The 20458-nt window shown below is 47.8% G+C and overlaps 1 protein-coding gene across 2 annotated transcripts in view; it reads right to left on the reverse strand.

The window, feature by feature from the left end:
• The window catches only part of LOC140196145 (phospholipase D1-like), a 225430-nt gene that overhangs the window by 122791 nt on the left and 82181 nt on the right, over window positions 1-20458 (reverse strand). For both annotated transcript variants that reach the window (XM_072254882.1, XM_072254881.1), the window contains exons 6-9: window positions 19709-19774; window positions 15767-15825; window positions 13056-13148; window positions 8668-8820 (exon numbers count right to left, since the gene is read on the reverse strand). In XM_072254882.1, the coding sequence (XP_072110983.1) occupies window positions 8668-8820; window positions 13056-13148; window positions 15767-15825; window positions 19709-19774 (371 nt within the window). The remainder of the gene's footprint in view (window positions 1-8667; window positions 8821-13055; window positions 13149-15766; window positions 15826-19708; window positions 19775-20458) is intronic.

Below are 20458 nucleotides of genomic sequence, written 5' to 3' on the forward strand. Positions count from 1 at the left end.
TTTTAATCACAGACCCATCAACGCCTGCTCTAAGTACACCCAATGACTTGGCCCACACAGCCACCTGTGGCAACAAATTCCTCCTCATCTCCACTCTGAATGGATGTTCATCTGTTCTGAGGTTGTGATAACAGGGGAGCCAATGGAAAAAGGGGGAAGGGGATGGATGAAAAATTACTGGGTTGGATAATTGATGCTCATGCCATCAAGTTGGAGGCAGGATACGAGATGTTGCTCCTCCAGCCTGAGGGTGGCAGTCACGATGAGGCTGTGGGCTCCACAGATGCTGCCTGACCTGCTGAGTCCCTCCAGCATTGTGTGTGTGTGTTGCTCTGGATCTTCCATATCTGTGTTTCAGAAATAGGCCGTCCAGCCTAAATCCTACTTGCCAGCCAAGATGTTCATCTGAACAAATCCCATTTATCTGGTTTTGTCCCATATCATTCTAGTTGGAATTGGAATTACTGTATTATTGTCACGTGTACTGAGACACAGTGAAAAGCTCGCCTTGTACGCTGTTCATACAGATCAGATCATGACACAGTGCGCGGAGGTAAAACAAGGTAAAACAATAACAGAAAGCAGAATAAAGTGTAACAGCTGCAGACAGAGTGCAGTGCAGGAAGGCAGTAAGGAGAAAGATCACAATGAGGTAGATTGTGAGGTCATCCATTAGTCTTGCGAGACCATGGATCTGCGCCTGGAAAGTCTTCACTCTCCGGGGCGCAGACCTGGGCAAGGTTGTATGGAAGACCAGCAGTTGCCCGTGCTGCAAGTCTCCCCTCTCAACGACACCAATGTTGCACAAGGGAAGGGCATTAGGACCCATACAGCTTGGCACCAGTGTTGTTGCAGAGCAATGTGTGGTTAAGTGCCTTGCTCAAGGACACAACACGTTGCCTCGGCTGGGGCTCGAACTCACGACCTTCAGGTAGCTAGTCCAATGCCTTAACCACTTGGCCACGTGACCACACTTGTGAGGTCAAAGGTCCATCTTACTATACAAGGTAAGGAGAAAAGATAGGGTAAATGCAAGCTGGTGTTTTCCACTGAGGTTGGGTGAGACTACAACTAAAGGTCATGGGTTAATGGTGAAAAATGAAATCTTTAAGGGGAGCATGAGGGGAAACTTCTTCACTCAGAGGGTGGTGAGAGCAAGCTGCCAGCACAAGTGGTGCATGCGAGGTCGATTTCAACGCTTAAGATACATTTGGATAGGTATGCGGATGGGAGGGTTATGGAGGGCCATGGTCCGGGTGCAAGGTGATGGGACTTGACAGATTAATAGTTAGGCATGGATTAGATGGGCCGAAGGACCTGCTTCTGTTTTGTAATGTTCTATCATGCTATGACTGTCGAAGAGTATCTTTTTGTATCTTTACCATCCATTTAGTTGGATGAAGTTTCAGTTTCTGAGCTGTATCAATATTGTTTGATCGTTATGTATCGTATCATATGATATAACTAGGACTTGTGATATGCACCAGTTGCTTGCAACCCAGGTTAAAAAAACCCAAATACGTCAAAGCTCCACCTGTGGAACGATGAAAATGAGGTTTACTGAATTTAAACCAAAGAGAACTTGGAAAAAAAAGCTATGTGAGAACAAGGCATGGCCGACTAGGCATGGACAAGGGTCTGAAACGCTTTAAACTAATTAAAGATAAACACTATTAAAAGTAGAATTAGTAGTTAGTTTCTCCAACCTACTTATCAGAAATCCTCAGGGTGAAACCCCTGGAGGAGGGACGATATCGAAAAATAGATTTATTGAAGCTACAGCTATAATGACATCAGCTACAGTAAGACGATGTCGGCAGAGAGTGGTGTCCAAGATCTCTCCTGTTAATCAGGAATTAGTTCTGTTAAAACATACCCAGGGACTTGGTCAGGTTGTTGTTTTGTTTCACCCTGTGGATTTCCGATAAGTAGGGTGGAGAAACTAACTATTAATTCCACATTTAATAGTTTTTATCTTTAGTCAGTTTCTAATAGCTTGCTGTGTTTTGTGAATCGACCTTTCGTAGATGACCCACTATTTCATCCAATGAATCTAGAAACAAGGTGGTGAGCCACCCAACATCGAAGAGCCAGCACGAGAACAAAACGTTTCCAGATGGAGAGGGTTTAATACAGTTGGATGTATAATTTTATTTCTCATTTGAAGGATCTGAATTTGATTTTCTGGAATAACCGATTGTTATTGCAAAGACTTTGATAAGTGACTGAATGAGATTTACTTCGTTTAAAAGTTGTGATTTGAATTTGTAGACCTAATGACCTGAATTGAACGGAAGTTAACCACAATACGTAAAAATAGGAATTCAATTAGTTCCCTAACTAACTAGGGATAAATAGAAAGGCAAATGTTAATCTGTAAACCTTTAAATTGGGAATAGCACTAGATCTAATTAGTTAGAGAAATTAGAGTAATAAAGGTTCTTCTAATGAATCTCATTGATTCAAACTCAAAAGGAATTTGTATTTTGTTGATATCTGAGATTTAGAACCCAAAACAGAATGTTGGAATTTTGAATTGTTCTTACTCATGCAAATATTTTGTATATATTGCTATTTTTTATAAACAAAACTTACCTCCAGAAGTGTGTGTTTTCTATTCACTGCCTCCTTCTGATAGCTAGAGCTTCTGATGGCCTGCTAACACCTAGTGTAGTACTATGTAATGTGATTTTCTCATAAAGCAGTTCACACGAGATAAGACAAGCGGGTGTTATATGCTCATAGGATGAACCAGCACCTGCTCGCATGGCTTCACGTGACCCTATCCAGGAGGGCTAAGCAGGTGCTACACCTTGCCCAAGGGGACCTGCAGCCTAGCAGAGGGAAGGAGCGCCTTACACCTCCATGGTAGAGACCCATCTCCACCCTGACATCCCACTTCCATGTCTTTTAAGTGCCAAGGCATGACTTCACCCGGCTTCCTAACCAACATATGCCCGTCAGCTAACACCAGTCACTGGGGGACCTCACGTGCTCCTCCAGAGTGCTGGAATATTTAGCATCTAGTTAGAGAGAGTATGGAATGTTTCCTCTTTAACCTAGAGATACAGTATGGTAACAGGCTCTTTTGGCCTAACGAGCCCAGGCTGCCCAATCATAGCCGTGTGAAAAATTAACCGACTAACCTGTACATCTTTGGACTGTGGGAGGAAACCGGAGCACCCGGAGGAAACCCACGTGGTCAGAGGAAGAACATACCAACTCCTGACAGGCAGCGACAGGAACTGAACGCGGGCCCCTGGCACTGCAAGGCAGTAGGCTAACCACTACACTACGGTGCCATCCTACCTGTGCCTCAGTGTTCACGCGCCACGGTAGCAATGCGGTCAGCGCGACGGTAATACAGCTAGGGGCATCAGAGCTCAGAGTTCAATTCCGACACCTCCTGCAAGGAGTCTATACATCCCCCCCGTGGGGTCTGCCCGGGTGCTATGGTTTACTCTCACAGCCCATGACGTACTGGTTAGTTGGTTAATTGGTCATTGTAAATTGTCCTGTGATTAGGCTGGGATTAAATTGGGGGTCTCTGGGCGGTGCCTCCTGCAGTTGGTGAGCCCCTAGGTCGTGTATTAACAGTGTCGGCCTGGAGTGGGCACTGCAGGTTACCAAGGTCACAAAGGAGGCAAACTGCACACCAGAGGAACAGCAACAAGGTGAGGAAATAATATTAAACTTAGTTTGACCACACTTGCGGCATTAAGCTGAGTCTCTGTGAACAGGATGTGGAAATTCTGGGAAACATGCAGAGAAGCAGAAGACCACGAGCAGGAAAACTTCCTTGTTGGAACAGACCAGGTCTCCCTTCTTCTGAGAACACAGATTTCAATCAGTACATGAACGGGAGAGGCATGGAGAGCTCAGCTCTGGGTGCGGGTCGATGGGGACCAGCCAGATGAATAGTGCAGCATGGATTAAATGGGCTGAAGGACCTGTACTGTGTTGCGGTGCTCTGACTATGACTAATCTACAAGGCTGAGAGGTGATCTAGTGGAGATCGTGAAGGGTTCTACAACATGGTAATGTTCTATGTTCAAACCATGAGGTGTGTCAACCTTTTAACCAACCCTTCCCTCCCACATAACCCTCCATTTTTATCATCAATGTGCCCATCTAAAAATCTCTGAAATGCCCCTAAAATGCCTACTTCTACCACCACCCTGTTCCACACACCCACCGCTCTCTGTGTAAAAATGATAACTCTGACTTCCCCCGAAACTTCCCTCCAAACACCTTAAAATTATGCCCCCTTGTATTACCCATTTCCACCCTAGGAAAGGGTCCCTGGCTGTCCACTTAAACAATGCCTCTTCTCATCTTGTACACCTCTATGAAGTCACCTCCCAGCCTCATACGCTCCCTAGAGAAAAGCCACAGCTTGCTCAATCTATCTTCATAGGACACTTTCTAATCCAGCCAGCATCCTCTGCACCCTCTCTGAAGATTCCCCATGAAGACTTTGACGGAGTGGATGAAGAGAGAACGTTTCTACCAGTGGGGAAGAACAGAACCAAAGGTAATCAGTGCCAGTGTGGAAAATTCCTCCCCCCAGGGAGCAGCGAGAACACGGACCTCAGTCCCACGGTGGAGGTGAAAAGTGACACTGCATTAATCCTGTCCCAACTGATTCATGTTAGTCTAACACACTAGATCCTCTGCCACATAATGCCCAGAGAAGCACCAGTAATACCTGGACATAGTCATCTCAGGTCGTTCTGGGCTGAACACATCAATGCAACCACGAAGAAGGCAGACTGAGCTCCTCGTTAGGAATTTGAGGAGAATTGGTACGTCACCAATGACTCCGACAAATTTCTACAAATGCACCCCAGAGATCATTTTAACATCACCGTCTGGTACGGAGGGGCCACTGCACAGGATCAGGAAAAGCTGTAGCAGGATATAGACTTACCCAGCTCAATCATGGGCACAACCCTCATCTCCATCAAGGCCATTTACAGCAAAATGATGTGTCAAAAAGGCAGCAACTATCATTAAGGACCCCATCACCCAGGACCTGCCTTCTTTTCATGATGACCTTTGGGACGGAAGTCCAGGAGCAAAGCCGTACACTCAGTGCTTCCTCCTCTCCACCATTAGATTCCTGAATGGTCCATGAACACTACTTCAATATTTTTTCACTTTTTTAAATATATATTCTTATTGCAATTTATAATATACAGAGGATTTTTAAGACCATAAGGCATAGGAGCAGAATTAGGCCATTCAGCCCATCAGGTCTGCACTGCCAATCCATCATGGCTGATCCCAGATCCCACTCAACACCATACACCTGCCTTCTTGCCATATCCCCTGATGCCCTGACCGATCAGGAGATGATTAACTTCCACCTTAAATATATGCATGGACTTGGCCTCCACCGCAGTCTGTGGCAGGGCATTGCACAGATTTACTACTCTCTGGCTAAAATATTCCTCCTTACCTCTTTTCTAAAGGGTCGCCCCTCAATTTTGAGGCTGTGCCCTCTAGTTCTGGGTACCCCCACCATAGGAAACATCCTCTCCACATTCACCTGATCTAGTCTTTTCAACATTTGGTAAGTTTCTTCTAAACTCCAATGAGTACAGGCCCAAAGCTGCCAAATGCTCCTCATATGTTAACCCCTTCTTTCCCAAAATCATCCTTGTGAACCTCCTCTGGACTCTCTCCAATGACAACACATCCTTCCTGCAGTTATGGAGCCCAAAACTGCTGACAATACTCTAAGTGTGGCCTGACTAGTGTCTTATAAAGCCTCAGCATTATCTCCTGACCCCTGAGGAATACCACTAGTCACTGGCAGCCAAACAGAAAAAGCCCCTTTTATTTCAACTCACAGCCCTCTCTGCCAGTTAGCCATTCCTCTATGCAACTTCTGAAAATCAAAGTAAATGGCATCCACTACCTCTCCTTTGTTCATCCTGCTGGTTACTTCCTTGAAGAATTCCAGCAGATTTGTCAGGCAAGATTTCCCTTTACAGAAACCATGTTGTCTTAGACTTATTTTATCATTATTCTCCAGCTACCCCAAAATTTCATCCTTAACAACAGACTCCAACACTTTCCCAGCCACTGAGGTTAGGCTAACTGGCCTATAATTTCCTTTCTTTTGCCTTCCTCCCTGCTTAAAGAGCAGAGCGACATTTGCAATTTTCCAGGCCTCTGGGACCATGCCAGAATCAAGTGATTCTTGAAAGATCATGACCAATGCATCCATTATCTCTTTCGCAACCTCTCTCAGAACTCAGGGGTGTAGTCCATCTGGTCCAGGTGACTTATCCATCTTAAGACCTTTCAGTTTGTCTCGCACTTTTTCCTTTGTAATAGCAATGGCACTCACTCCTGCTCCCTGACACTCATGGACCTCTGGCATACAGCTGGTGTCTTCCACAGCAAAGTACCCATTATGTTCATCTACCTTTTCTTTGTCCCCCATTACTTCCTCAGTAGCATCATTTTCTAGTGGTTTAATATCAACACTGATCTCCCTTTTATGCTAAAAAATATTTTATTATCCTGCTTTATATTATTGCCCTCATATTTAATCTTTTCCCTTCTTATAGCTTTTTAGTTGCCTTTTGTTGGATTTGAAAATCTTCCTAATCATTCAACTTCTCAAACACTTTAGCTATCTTATATGCCCTTTTCTTGGTTTTTATATTGTCTTCAACTTCCCTTGTCAAACACAATTGCCTATCTCTGCCATTTTGAACTTCTTCCTCTATGGGTATATCCATCCTGCACATTGTGAACTATTTCCAGAAACTTCAGCCATCTCTGCTCTGCTGTCATCCCCACCAGTATCTTCCTCCTAGCCACCTGGGAAAGCTCCTCCCTCAAGCCTCTGTAATTCCCTTTACTCTGTTGTGATACTGATACATATGACTTAAGTTTTTTCCCTCTCAGATCGCAGTATGAATTCTATCTCATTATAATCACTGCCTCCTATGGGTTCCTTTACATTAAGCTCTCTTATAAGATCTGGGTTATTACACAACACCCAATCTAAGATAGCCTTTCCCCGAGTAGGCTCAAGCACAAGCTTCTCTAAAAAGTCATCTGATAGGCATTCAACAAGTTCCCTCTCTTGTGATCCGACACCAACGTGATTTTCCCAATCCCTTCGCATATTAAGAAGAAGAATATCTTTATTGTCATTGTTGTGGAGCAATGAAACACAGTTTAGCAGCTCAACATTTTGCAGCATGACAAAGAATATATACATAAAATAAACTCTAAAACCTCAGGAGTGCAGTCCAAAATTAATAATATATGGATGGGGGGGGGGGGTAGGACTATTGCACACCTGCCATTCCTGGAAGTGGATGCATTTAGCTGCTGCCGTCTTAGGAGGGGGGCAGGAGAAGGGAAGGGGGTGTTATACATTTCACTGCTTGTGGGTAGAAGCTGTTAAGGAGTCTCTTTGTTTTCGTCCTAATGCTCTGTATCTCTTCCCAGAAGGTAGAGGGAAAAACAGGTGATGTCCAGGATGAGTGGGATCCTTTGAAATACAAGCAGCCTTCTTTTGAAGTCTGCCAGTATAAATGTCTCTGAGGGAGGGTAATGTTGTGCCAATAACCCGCTCTGCTACCCTCACCACCAGCTGCAAGTCCCCAACTACAATTGTGACATAACCCTTATTACATGCCCTTTCCAATCTCGACCCCACATCTTGGCTACTATTGGGAGGCATATATATGATTCCCATAATGGTCTTTTGACCCTTACCATTTCTTAACTCCACCCACAAAGATTCAACATCCCCTGGCCCGATGTCACCTCTTTCTAAAGATGCAATTCTTCAGCTACACATCCACTACTGCCAATTCCCGTTAATTGGGTTAGTCATTTACTTGGGAATACTTCTAAAGAACAAAAACTAAATTGATGGGATTCCTTTGGTTTATTTGGGACACTCTGCCACTTGACTGGGACACAGATTGTTGCCAAACAGTTTCTAACTAGTGTCAGTCGCATGCACTTGCGTGCCTGTTAAACACCACACCATGCTTTGAGTGATCAGTTTTTAAATAGTGTTCGTTGTGTGTGTTTGTGTGCAAAAAGCTGATAGTTGGCGAAAAATAAGCAGTAAGGCAATTCAGAACAGCTTTGCTGACAGCGGTTTCAAACGTTCAGGCTTGGAAATGCCAGAGACAGCCAGGAGTGAAAATGAAATCATTTCATTTCTTTAATATGTTAGGAATTATGAAAAATTTGAAGGTATCATCTATCATCTTAAATGTTACAATGAAAATGAAGATTTTGAGAATGTGATCTAAGCGTTGCATGAAGGCAGTCCATCATCTGTACTCGGTGTATGAGCTAATTTTGTTCATTTACAGCCAATCAAAAGAATTCCTGTTGATAACTAATACACAGTTTTGTAGTACTGTAGAGGTATTGGTAAGGTTCTAATTTGTTCTAACTTGTTGACAGGTAAGGGAGAAGTGAAGAGCTGGTCACGCTGGTGGTTAGGTGATGAAGACAGAGGTGGATCTGGATAGCAGCACTGGTTGGGCTGAAAAGCCTCTCACTGTGCCATCAGCACTGTGAATAAGTGTCTGGTGCGGGAAGCAAAGTCACACTGGACCCTGGAAATTGAGAATGAAGGAGGGGTAGAGTTCAGAGATCCATGGGGCATGCACCCACCTGGAGAGGTTCTCGATTCTGATGCCGTACTTTGTCTCCGTGTCCTTGATGCCCAGTTTGATGCTAAACTCTTTGTCCACGAGCAGAACGAAGGCCACAGCTCCCGAATCCGGTCTCATGTAGAGAACGAAGGAATCCTTCACCGCCAGCCACCTGCGGGCAAAGGAGATCACTCACAGTGGACTTCCAAACAACAGTGGCGTTCGTTCGCTCCCTCACCTTGGTCCCTTTACCCTTCACCTCCGGGACTTCCACCTCCATGACTGAAAAGTTGTTTTCAGATCCATCCATAAGACCACAAGTCACAGGAGCAGAATTAGGCCATCCTGCCCAGCGAGTCTGCTCTGCCACTCCATCATGGCAGATTTATTTATATTTATTACTTATTCCCGCTGCCATTCATTAGAAGTTTGTAGGTTCTCCTCATGACCGCATGGGTTTCTCCCAGGTGCTCTGATTTCCTCCCACAGTCCACGACTAGTTGGCTAATTGGGTGGCCTGGTCTTGTTCGATTGGAAGGGCCTGTCATCATGCTGTATCTCTAAAATAAAATCAATAAAACATTTCCTTTCAACCTCATTTCCCTCCCTTCTCCCCATAACCTTTGGCACACTGACTAATGAAGAAACTATCAACCTGTGCGTCACCCACTATAGACAATATCCTCCTCACATCCACTCTATCCAGGCCTTTCAATATTCAATAGGCTGTAAAGAGATTCCCCACTCATGCATCTGAACTCCAGTACGTAGAGGCCCAGAGTCATCAAACTCAATGTTGGAATGGTGGAACAGACTCAATTGGCCAAATGGCCTGATTCTGCTCCCATGTCTTATGGAATGAATTCAGCTGCCTGGGCCCTGAGCTCTGGATCTTCCTCCCTAACACTCCTCAATTTATCTCCTTCTTCAGTTCCCCAGGCTCCCAAGCTCAGGAATTCCACCCCCTCCCCCCAACACTCTTTCTCTCACAGGATAAGGGTTACACTTGCAAAATAGAGATTAGGCCATTTTAGTCAAAGCTGATTTATTACCCCTCTCAACCCCAATCTCCTGCTGTCTCCCCACAATTTTTGATGCCCTGACTAATCAAGAATCTACCATACTCCACTTTAAATATACCCAATGACCTGGCCTTCACAGTCCTCACTGAATTTTTAGAGGGCTTGATGCAGGGAGAACGTCCACCCTGGCGATGGAATCTAAGACTAGAGTCTGAGAATAAGGACTTCAACACAAGAGATTCTACAAAAGGTGGATATCATGAGCAAGCCACACAAAATGCTGGAGGAACTCAGTAAGTCAGGCAGCATCTATGGAGAGGAACAAACAGCTGACGATTTGGGCAAAGACCTTTCATCTGGACTAGAAGGGAAGGGGCAGAAATTTTTACTGATGAGATGGAGAAGCTCTGCCACCTTCCTTTGTAGTTGAGACCTGTAATTTATTCCTTTAATACCGTTTTTGGAATTTTGATTCCATTCTTGGTCTGGGAAGGGTTGTGGGGTCTTCCCGTATGGAGGCTGTACACCCAGTGGCCACTTTGTTGTGTACACCAGCTCGGTAAAGCAAATATCGAATCAGCCAATCATATGGCAGCAACTCAATGCATAAAAGCATGCTGACATGGTCAAGAGGTTCAGTTGTTGACAGACTAAATATTAAAATGGAAAAGAAATATGATTTAAGTGACTTTGACCACTGGTACCAGGTGGGGTAGTTTGAGCATCTCAGAAACTGCTGACCTCCTGGGATTTTCACGCACAACACCTTTAGAGTTCACCGAGAATGGTATGAAAAACAAAAAAAACATCCAATGAGTGGCAGTTCTGCGGGTGAAAACACCTCGTTAATGCGAGAGGTCAGAGGATCAAGGTGACAGTAACTGAAATAACTGCGGGTGGCCACATCCCTGGATGCACAACATGTCAAATGTTGAAGCAGATGGGCTGCAGCTAAGAACAGGAATAAATGTTCAACATTTTGGGTCAGGATCCATCATTCAGGGCCCAGAACATCGACTGATTATTCCTCTCCAACGTGCGTTACTGTGGATTTCCGGTACCTGTAGACTCTGTTGTGTTCATAGACCATAAACATAATGCTCAGAGGCCACTTTGTTAGGAACAGGAGGTACCTGATAAAGTGGCCACTCAGTGTAAGCCGATGTTGTGGAAGATCAGCATGGACTTTGACAAATGGGGAGGGGAAGGTGGAAGGGGCCGAATGGCCTACTCCTACCTCCAGTTCTGTCCTGCTTCTGGAAGTTTCTGTGAGGCTGCCCCTTTGAACAAGATTCAAGTCACTTGCTCTATGTCCCTGGCTGGGTTTCAGCCTTGCATGTGTGGAAGTTGTGGCAAGGCAAGAGTTAAAATAATGTCCAGACAGGAAAGGTTTCATCACCGTCTGGTCTGGAGGGGCCACTGCACAGGATTGGAGAAAGCTGCAGAAAGTTGTAAACTCAGCCAGCTCCATCATGGGCACCAGCCTCCCCAGCATCCAGGACATCTTCAAAAGGTGATGCCTCAAAAAGGCAACATCCTTCATTAAGGAAACCCGCCACCCAGGACATGCCCTCTTCTCACTGCTACCATCAGGAGCCTGAAGACACACACCCAGCATTTCAGGAACAGCTTCGTTCCCTCCGCCATCTGGTTCCTGAATGGACAATGAACCCATGGACACCACCTCACTATTTTTCCCTCTCTTTTTGCTCTACTTATTCAATTTTTATATCTATTTCTTACTGTAATTGTAGATTTTTATTATGTATTCCGCTGTACTGCTGCCACAAAACAATAAATTTTATGACATAGTGTATGCCGTGATATTAAACCTGATTCTAATTCTGATTTTGAAACGAATAGCTTCCCTTTGCACAGCAGGGAATTGCAGCTATTTGGCATGCAGAGACAATATTTGGATGCTTGGAAGGGAGCACAGCACACACCAATTACTTTACTAACTTCGAAGTACCATCGGTTGTCAGCTTGTAGGTTGTCAACCTGTACTGTGAATGGCGATTGACTTTGCAGCTAGGGAATTCAAACATACACAGTTTATCACACGTTCAGTATCCGTAACTGCTAGTCAATTCTGCATAGAGTCATAGAACACAACAACACAGAAACAGGCCCTTCAGTCAATCTAGTCCATGCTGAACTATTATGCTGTCTTGTCCTATCAACCTGCACCCAGACATAGCCCCCACAACTCTGCCATCCATGTTTCTAAAGTTCTGTAAAATGTTGAAATGGAACCCACATCCACCGCTTCCACCGCCAGCTCATTGTGCACTCTCACCACCCTCTGAGTGAAGAAGTTCCCCCTAATGTTGTCCTAAAATATTTCACCTTTCACCCTGAACCCACAAGTTCTTGTTCTAATCTCACCCAACCTCAGTGGAAAAAGCCTGTTTGCATTTACCCGATCTATACGCCTCATAATTTTGTACACATCTATCAAATCTCCCCTCGTTCTCCTACATTCCAGGGACTCACGTCCCAACCTATTCAATCTTTCCCTATAACTCAGGCCCTCGAGTTATATAAAAATGGCATTTCTCCATTAGATTCGAGATAGTTTAATGTCATTTCCAGTACACACGTATAAAGGAGAATGAAATAATTGTTACTCCAGATCTGATGCAGCACAAAATCAAACACAATAAGATACAGAACACAGTAGTAATGAAAAAAACACAATAAATATAAATAGTTAAGATAGCTTATATACACAGATTGATTGTATGTCCCTAAAGTGACGTTAGGCACAGGAGTGTCTGTACATAAGGTGACTGACAGGAAATGATAAAGTAGTGGTGGTTGGGGGTGTGGAGGGGTGGGTCAGTGGGTGGAGGTGTTGATCAGCCTCGCTGCTTGGGGAAAGGAACTGTTCTTGAGTCTGGAGGTCCTGGCGTGGATACGTAGCCTCCTCGCTGATGGGAGTGGGACAAATAGTCCTGAGTCGGTGGGATCCTTCATGACATGGTGACAGCAGCCAAGCTGTTCTCCGTGAGCACAAATAAAGTGTTCTTCAGGAAAGAGTCTGAGCTGGCAGTCTAGTTAATCAGCGACATCATGTGCCTGAGGTGTTTAATGAAGCAGTGGGAGACCGTGGCCAAGAGCGTCAGCTGGGGATCGCACTAACACGATTATCGTTCCTACACAACACAACCTGGGGAAGACAGACTTCCAGTTCAGAATCAGAATCGAGTTTATTATCACCGGCATGTGACGTGAAATTTTTTAACTTAGCAGCAGCATTAGATAATACAGAAGAAAAAAAACCAAAATAAAATGATAATAAATAAATAAATCAGTCAATTACAATATACGTATATTGAATAGATTGAAAGTGGATAAAACACGGAGAAGTCCGTTCACCTACCTCTTGGACCAGCGGTAACACATCTGATTCCTCCCGCAACAGTTGAGGCCGGGAATTCTGTGACCCCCGGAACGCTTCATCACAAAACCTTCCCTGCAAAAAGAAGAATTCTGATCAACCTCTCTCTGTGGCTGGTGTTGCCACGCAGAACGTGGAAGGGTACAGTAGAGCGTAGGCCTCTCCACCCCTGGACATTCTCTCCTCTGTCCCCTTCTGTCAGGAAAAAGAATCAAACCACAGAGCCCTCACCACCAGACTCAAAGGCACCCTCAGTCTCACTTACATCAGACTCTTTCGCAGACTTCTCGAAGAACCTAGCCCCTGGTGTTGTGCTGACTTTTCAACCCACCCCAACCAGGGGCATCATTTTAAGGTGATTGCAGGAAAGTATAAGGGGATGTCAGAGATTTTGTTTTACACAGTTGTGGGTGTGCCAGGGTGATGGTAGAGTCAGATACATTAGGGACGTTTAAGAAACTCGTAGATAGGCACGTGGATGATGGGAAAGTGGGGGAGGGAAGGGTTAGATTGATCTTCTTAAGCCAATGACACCTACTGGAGCAAAGGTCACCAGCAGAAGTTCACCAGAGCCCTGTGTCCTGGGCCAATAGAAGGTTGATTGGCCCTGTGGTTTCTGCTTTCCCACACAACTTCAACCACCTTCTCGGTGAAGTTCCTTCCTCTCCCAGCGATGAGTGTTTCTGTAGGTCTGGGTTTTTACAGGATGGTGTTACTAACCCCATGCACATCCCTCCTCCTTTCACAGACGGGTGGAGTTGGTGTTTCTGTAGGTCTGGGTTTTTATAGGATGGTGTTACTAACCCCATGCACATCCCTCCTCCTTTCACAGACGGGTGGAGTTGGTGTTTCTGTAGGTCTGGTTTCTACAGGATGGGTTTGCTCACCCCATGCACATCCCTCCTCCTTTCACAGACGGGTTTAGCAGAGTTAGATTGATCTTAGAACAGAGGGAAAGGTTGGCACAACATTGGGGCTGGGGAGCCTGTGCTGTGCTTTAATACTCCATATCCCATGGTTCCCTCCGCTCCCCCCAACTCTGTGCCCATATCCTGGTCACCCCCAGAACTGCCTCTGCCATTTCTCCTCTCCCTCCAGCAAGTTCAGTCATCAGCTGCCCAAACCCAGTGTCCTCTGAGTAATAACCCCCCACACCCCCAACCCCATCAGACAGCTTTAACTTTCCTCCTGGGCCAGATTATTTCAGATAGGAGCCCACTGGTTTGTAGTCACATAGATACCGGAGCTGGGAAGGAAAGCAGATCCCATTACTGGTAGATATTGGAGCAATGCCTCATATTGTGTCTGGGTAGCCTCCAACCTGATGCTATGAACAATGATTTCTCCAACGTCCGGTAATTTCCCCCACCCCTCCCCTTCCTTATTCTTCAATTTCCTACTCTGGCCCTTTATCTCTTCTCTTCTCCTCACCTGCCTATCACCTCCTCCTTTTTCCCTTTCTCCCATGGTCCACTCTCCTTCTCCAGCCCTTTCACCTCCCAGCTTCTTACTTCACGCCCCTCCCCACCCACCCACCTTCCCCCTCACTTGGTCTCACCTATCATCAGCCAGTTGTTCTCATTCCCCCTCCCACCTTCTTATTCTGGCCTCTTCCCCCTCCCTTTCCGGTCCTGAAGAACGGTCTTGGCCCAAAATGTCAACTGTTTATTCATTTCCATGGATGTTGTCTGGCCTGCTGAGTTCCTCCAGCATTTTGTTTTGCACTGGGGGGTGAGATAGGGTTTTACAAAAACCCAAAGGCACACTCACATACAGACTCATACCCGGGCTGGCGTTTTAACACCCAAACATGCTTCAGGAGGAGGTCAGCATGGAAAACAGATATAAGATTGCAAAACAACATATCAGGTTAAGGAAGGGAAGAACCATGCTCCCCACGACAAATTACTCGCTCAGTAACCAAACCCCTCTTCCACGACGAATTACTCGTCCAGTAACCAAAACCTTCCTACGACAAATTACTCATCCAGTAAGCAAACCCCTCCCCACAACAAATCACTAGTCCAATTTGCAAACCCCTCCCCCATGACAAATTACTAGTCCAATTTGCAAACCCCTCCCCCACGACAAATTACTAGTCCAATTAGCAAACCCCTCCCCACAACAAATTACTAGTTCAATTAGCAAACCCACCCCCATGACAAATTACTAATACAATTAGCAAACCCCTCCCTATGACAAATTACTAGTCCAGTAAACAAACCCCTCCCTCACCCTCTGGATTAACTAGTCCAATAAACAAACGCTTCCCTCACCCTCTGGATTAACTAGTCCAGTAAACAAACCCCTCCCTCAATTTTTGGATTAACTAGTCCAGTAAACAAACCCCTTCCCTCACCCTCTGGATTAACGACCAGTAAGCAAACCCCGCCCCCTCAATTTTTGGATTAACTAGTCCAGTAACCAAACCCGTCCTCCACCGTCTGGATTAAACACAGCAGTAGTCAACGCCTTTCTCCCTCCCCACCCTTCAGCGCCAGTTTGAAACGCATTCTGGAAGACAGCAGCGTCAACACATCAGAAAGGCTGGTACATGCACAAATGGGCTGAGTGGCCTCAATGTGTGCTATGAGACCCAGTGACATTGAGATGGACAGATTACCCTTAGAGCATGACAGAACAGTGGGTGGGGGGGTGGGAGGAATTACTAGTTCAGTTAACAAACCACTTACAGGCCCTTGGGTCCGAGGTGATGAATGAAAGAGAGCTGGCTAACTCCAATGAACTCCATCTGCGGGAGAAACAAAGAAGGTCACTTGGATTTCTGGTGTGCTACGTGATGTCCCAATAGCCTCACAAATCGGGGCAGGAAGAAAGGAAGAAAGGTCCCACACAGTAACAAAATAAACAGCCAGAAACCAGACTCTGTCAATCAAACTGGAGGATGTCGGCAAGAAACAAGAGACTGTAGATGCTGGAAATGCAGAGCAACTCAGCAGGGGCTACGGAGAGCAGTAAACAGTCAATGATGGGGCTCAGACCCTATCTCAGCACTGGAAAGGAAGGGGGAGGGGGAGGTGCGAGGAGGGGAAGGGGGAAGGTGTGAGGAGGGGAAGGGGGAAGGTATGAGGAGGGGAAGGGGAAGGTGCGAGGAGGGGAAGGGGAAGGTATGAGGAGGGGAAGGGGAAGGTGCGCGGAGGGGAAGGGGAAGGTGCGAGGAGGGGAAGGGGGAAGGTGCGAGGAGGGGAAGGGGAAGGTGCGAGGAGGGGAAGGGGGAAGTTATGAGGAGGGGAAGGGGGAAGGTGCGAGGAGGGGAAGGGGGAAGGTGCGCGGACAGGAAGGGGAAGGTGCGAGGAGGGGAAGGGGGAAGGTGCGCGGAGAGGAAGGGGGAAGGTATGAGGAGGGGAAGGGGAAGGTGCAAGGAGGGGAAGGGGGAAGGTGCGAGGAGGGGAAGGGGAAGGTGCGAGGAGGGGAAGGGGGAAGGTGCGAGGAGGGGAAGGGGGAAGGTGCGAGGAGGGGAAGGGGGAAGGTGCGCGGACGGGAAGGGGGAAGGTGCGAGGAGGGGAAGGGGGAAGTTATGAGGAGGGGAAGGGGAAGGTGCGAGGAGGGGAAGGGGGAAGGTGCACGGAGAGGAAGGGGGAAGGTGCGAGGAGGGGAAGGGAAGGTGCGAGGAGGGGAAGGAGAAGATGCGAAGAGGGGAAGGGGGAAGGTGCGAGGAGGGGAAGGGGAAGGTGCGAGGAGGGGAAGGGGAAGGTGCGAGGAGGGGAAGGTGCGATGAGGGGAAGGGGAAGGTGCGAAGAGGGGAAGGGGGAAGGTGCGAGGAGGGGAAGGGGAAGGTGCGAGGAGGGGAAGGGGGAAGGTGCGAGGAGGGGAAGGGAAGGTGCGAGGAGGGGAAGGAGAAGATGCGAAGAGGGGAAGGGGGAAGGTGCGAGGAGGGGAAGGGGAAGGTGCGAGGAGGGGAAGGTGCGATGAGGGGAAGGGGAAGGTGCGAAGAGGGGAAGGGGGAAGGTGCGAGGAGGGGAAGGGGAAGGTGCGAGGAGGGGAAGGGGGAAGGTGCGAGGAGGGGAAGGGGGAAGGTGCGAGGAGGGGAAGGTGCGAGGAGGGGAAGGGGAAGGTGCGAGGAGGGGAAGGAGAAGGTGCGAGGAGGGGAAGGGGGAAGGGGAAGGTGCGAGGAGGGGAAGGGGGAAGGGGAAGGTGCGAGGAGGGGAAGGGGAAGGTGCGAGGAGGGGAAGGGGGAAGTGCGAGGAGGGGAAGGGGAAGGTGCGAGGAGAGGAAGGGGAAGGTGCGAGGAGGGGAAGGGGAAGGTGCGAGGAGGGGAAAGGGGAAGGTGCGAGGAGGGGAAAGGGGAAGGTGCGAGGAGGGGAAGGGGAAGGTGCGAGGATGGGAAGGAGGAAGGGGAAGGTGTAAGGAGGGGAAGGGGAAGGTGCGAGGAGGGGAAGGTGCGAGGGGGGAAGGGGAAGGTGCGAGGAGGGGAAGGGGGAAGGTGCGAGGAGGGGAAGGGGAAGGTGCGAGGAGTGGAAGGTGCGAGGAGGGGAAGGTGTGAGGGGGGAAGGGGGAAGGTGCGAGGAGGGGAAGGGGGAAGGTGCGAGGAGGGGAAGGGGGAAGGTGCGAGGAGGGGAAGGGGCGAGGGGAGAAGGGGAAGGTGCGAGGAGGGGAAGGGTGAAGGTGCGAGGAGGGGAACGGTGAAGGTGCGAGGAGGGGAAGGGGCGAGGAGAGAAGGGGAAGGTGCGAGGAGGGGAAGGGTGAAGGTGCGAGGAGGGGAAGGGTGAAGGTGCGAGGAGGGGAAGGGGAAGGTGCGAGGAGGGGATGGGTGAAGGTGCGAGGAGGGGAAGGGGAAGGTGCGAGGAGGGAAAGGGGAAGGTGCGAGGAGGGGAAGGGGAAGGTGTGAGGAGGGGAAGGGGAAGGTGCGAAGAGGGGAAGGGGAAGGTGCGAGGAGGGGAAGGTGTGAGGAGGGGAAGGGGAAGGTGCGAGGAGGGGAAGGTGCGAGGAGGGGAAGGGGAAGGTGCGGGGAGGGGAAGGGGGAAGGTGCGAGGAGCAGAAGGTGCGAGGAGGGGAAGGGAAAGGTGCGAGGAGGGGAAGGGGCGAGGAGGGGAAGGGGAAGGGGTGAGGAGGGGAAGGGGAAGGTGCGAGGAGGGGAAGGAGGAAGGGGAAGGTGTGAGGAGGGGAAGGAGAAGGTGCGAGGAGAGGAAGGAGAAGGTGCGAGAAGGGGAAGGGGAAGGTGCGAGGAGGGGAAGGTGCAAGGGGGGAAGGGGAAGGTGCGAGGAGGGGAAGGGGAAGGTGCGAGGAGGGGAAGGGGAAGGTGCGAGGAGGGGAAGGGTGATGGTGCGAGGAGGGGAAGGGGAAGGTGCGAGGAGGGGAAGGGGCGAGGAGGGGAAGGGGAAGGTGCGAGGAGGGAAAGGGGAAGGTGCAAGGAGGGGAAGGGGGCAGGTGCAAGGAGGGGAAGGGGGAAGGTGCGAGGAGGGGAAGGGGAAGGTGCGAGGAGGAGAAGGGGAAGGTGCGAGGAGGGGAAGGGGGAAGGTGCGAGGAGGGGAAGGGGACAAGCTGCCAGGAGGGTGGCTCGAGAGGAGAGGAGAGTGGAGAGAAAGGGAAGGATGGGCACCAGGAAGAGGCAATGGGCAAGTGAGGATTTCAAAGTAAGCTTCATATCAAAGCACATATATACCACCATACACTGCCTCGAGATACATTTTTAATTTTTTTAAAATTGTTTTTGTTGAGATACAGTGAGGCGTAGGCCAGATCGCCCCGCAATTCCCCCAAGTGAATACTCGTCTAATTATAGGGCAATTTACAATGACCAATTAACCTACCAACTGCTGCAGCTCTGGAATGTAGGAGGAAACCCATGAGGTCACTGGGAGAAAGTAGAAACACCTTACAAGCGGTGGCAGGTATTGAACCCGGGTTTGTTTGTACTGTAAGGCATTAAGTTAACCACTAAGAAGCTGTTTCTTGTGGGTACCATATTCACAGAGACACAAGAAACACAACAGAATTAATGGAAGACCACACCTAGCAGAGTGGACAAATAATCAATGTGCGAAAAACAACAAACGGTGTAAACACAAAAAGTAATACAATAATAATAATAATAAATAAGCAGTAAATATCGAGAACAACCGATGAAGAGATGTGATTAATAATCAATTTATATTTTTTTTTCTTGACTCAGTGACAGACAAGCTGGATTGTGTTCCTCAGCAGCTGCACTTGAGTGAAATGAGGAACTGCTACAGGCTTGATGTTGCATAAACGTGGCTCCAGGACAACATCCAAGCACTATCAATCTGCAGGCCATGACACTCAGAAACTTGGGCTAGATTTTGTTTTATATTGTTTTTTTTTGTAATTGTATGTTTTTTCTGCTGTTGTGATTATACGTATGTACTATATGTTCCTTGTGCTGTGTGACTGTTGGTACTATGTTTCGCAAACCCGGTCCTTAAGGAACGCTGTTTTGTTTATCTGTATACACATGTGTGGATGAATGACAATTAAACTTGAACCTGAAGGATCTAAACTGTGACTGTCTACGAGCAAGAGGGCAGCCATTACTTGAGGGGAGGGTGCTAGGCAGGTGCCCATTGAGAAGATCCCACTGTGGGATCCTCTCCACTTTCTAACTTTAACGCCTTGGAGAGCAGATGGATCGCGGACATGAGGAAAGAGCTCACCGTAGTGTGATAGTTTCGATACATGGGCATCTTCAGTAGCTTGGTCAGGTAATCCTCCAGCTGCTTCTGTGGGCACAAGAGAAGATTTGCAACTTCAAGTTCATGGTCATCGCCACATATACCCAGGGTATATATGCCATTAAAGTTAGCTTTTAGCAGCAGCAATCAAATAGATTAAAGGCATGACAAACAGATATTATACACAACTTTAGAGCATAGAACACTACAGGCCCTTCAGTTCTTAGTGTTGTGCAAAACATTTAACCTACTCCAAGACCAATGTAAAATTTCCCTGCTCCATAACCCCTGATTTTTCAATCATCTGTGTTTCTTAAATGTCCCTAATGTATCTCTTCTGCCACCACCCCAGGCAATGCATTCCGTGCACCCACTATTCTCCATGGGGGAGGGGTTAACCTACCTCTGACATCCCCCCTACACTTTCTCCCAATCACCTTAAAATTATGTCCCCTTGTCTTACCCATTTCTACCCTGGGAAAGTGTCTGGCTGGGCACTGGAACCACATCTGTTGTCACTTTCTATACCTCTATCAGGTCACCTCTCACCTTCCTTCTCTCTAAATCCCATTTCACAATTAAAAATCAGCAGGGCAACTTGATAAGCTTCCTCCACCCAGCTCCAGGGACGCAGGATCATAGAACATAGAAACGTACAGCACAGTACTGGACCATAAGACCATAAGACAAAGGAGCAGAAGTCGGCCATTCGGACCAATGAGCCTGCTCCGC

Source organism: Mobula birostris, chromosome 4, assembly GCF_030028105.1.
Source record: "Mobula birostris isolate sMobBir1 chromosome 4, sMobBir1.hap1, whole genome shotgun sequence".
Taxonomy (NCBI): Eukaryota; Metazoa; Chordata; class Chondrichthyes; order Myliobatiformes; family Myliobatidae; genus Mobula; species Mobula birostris.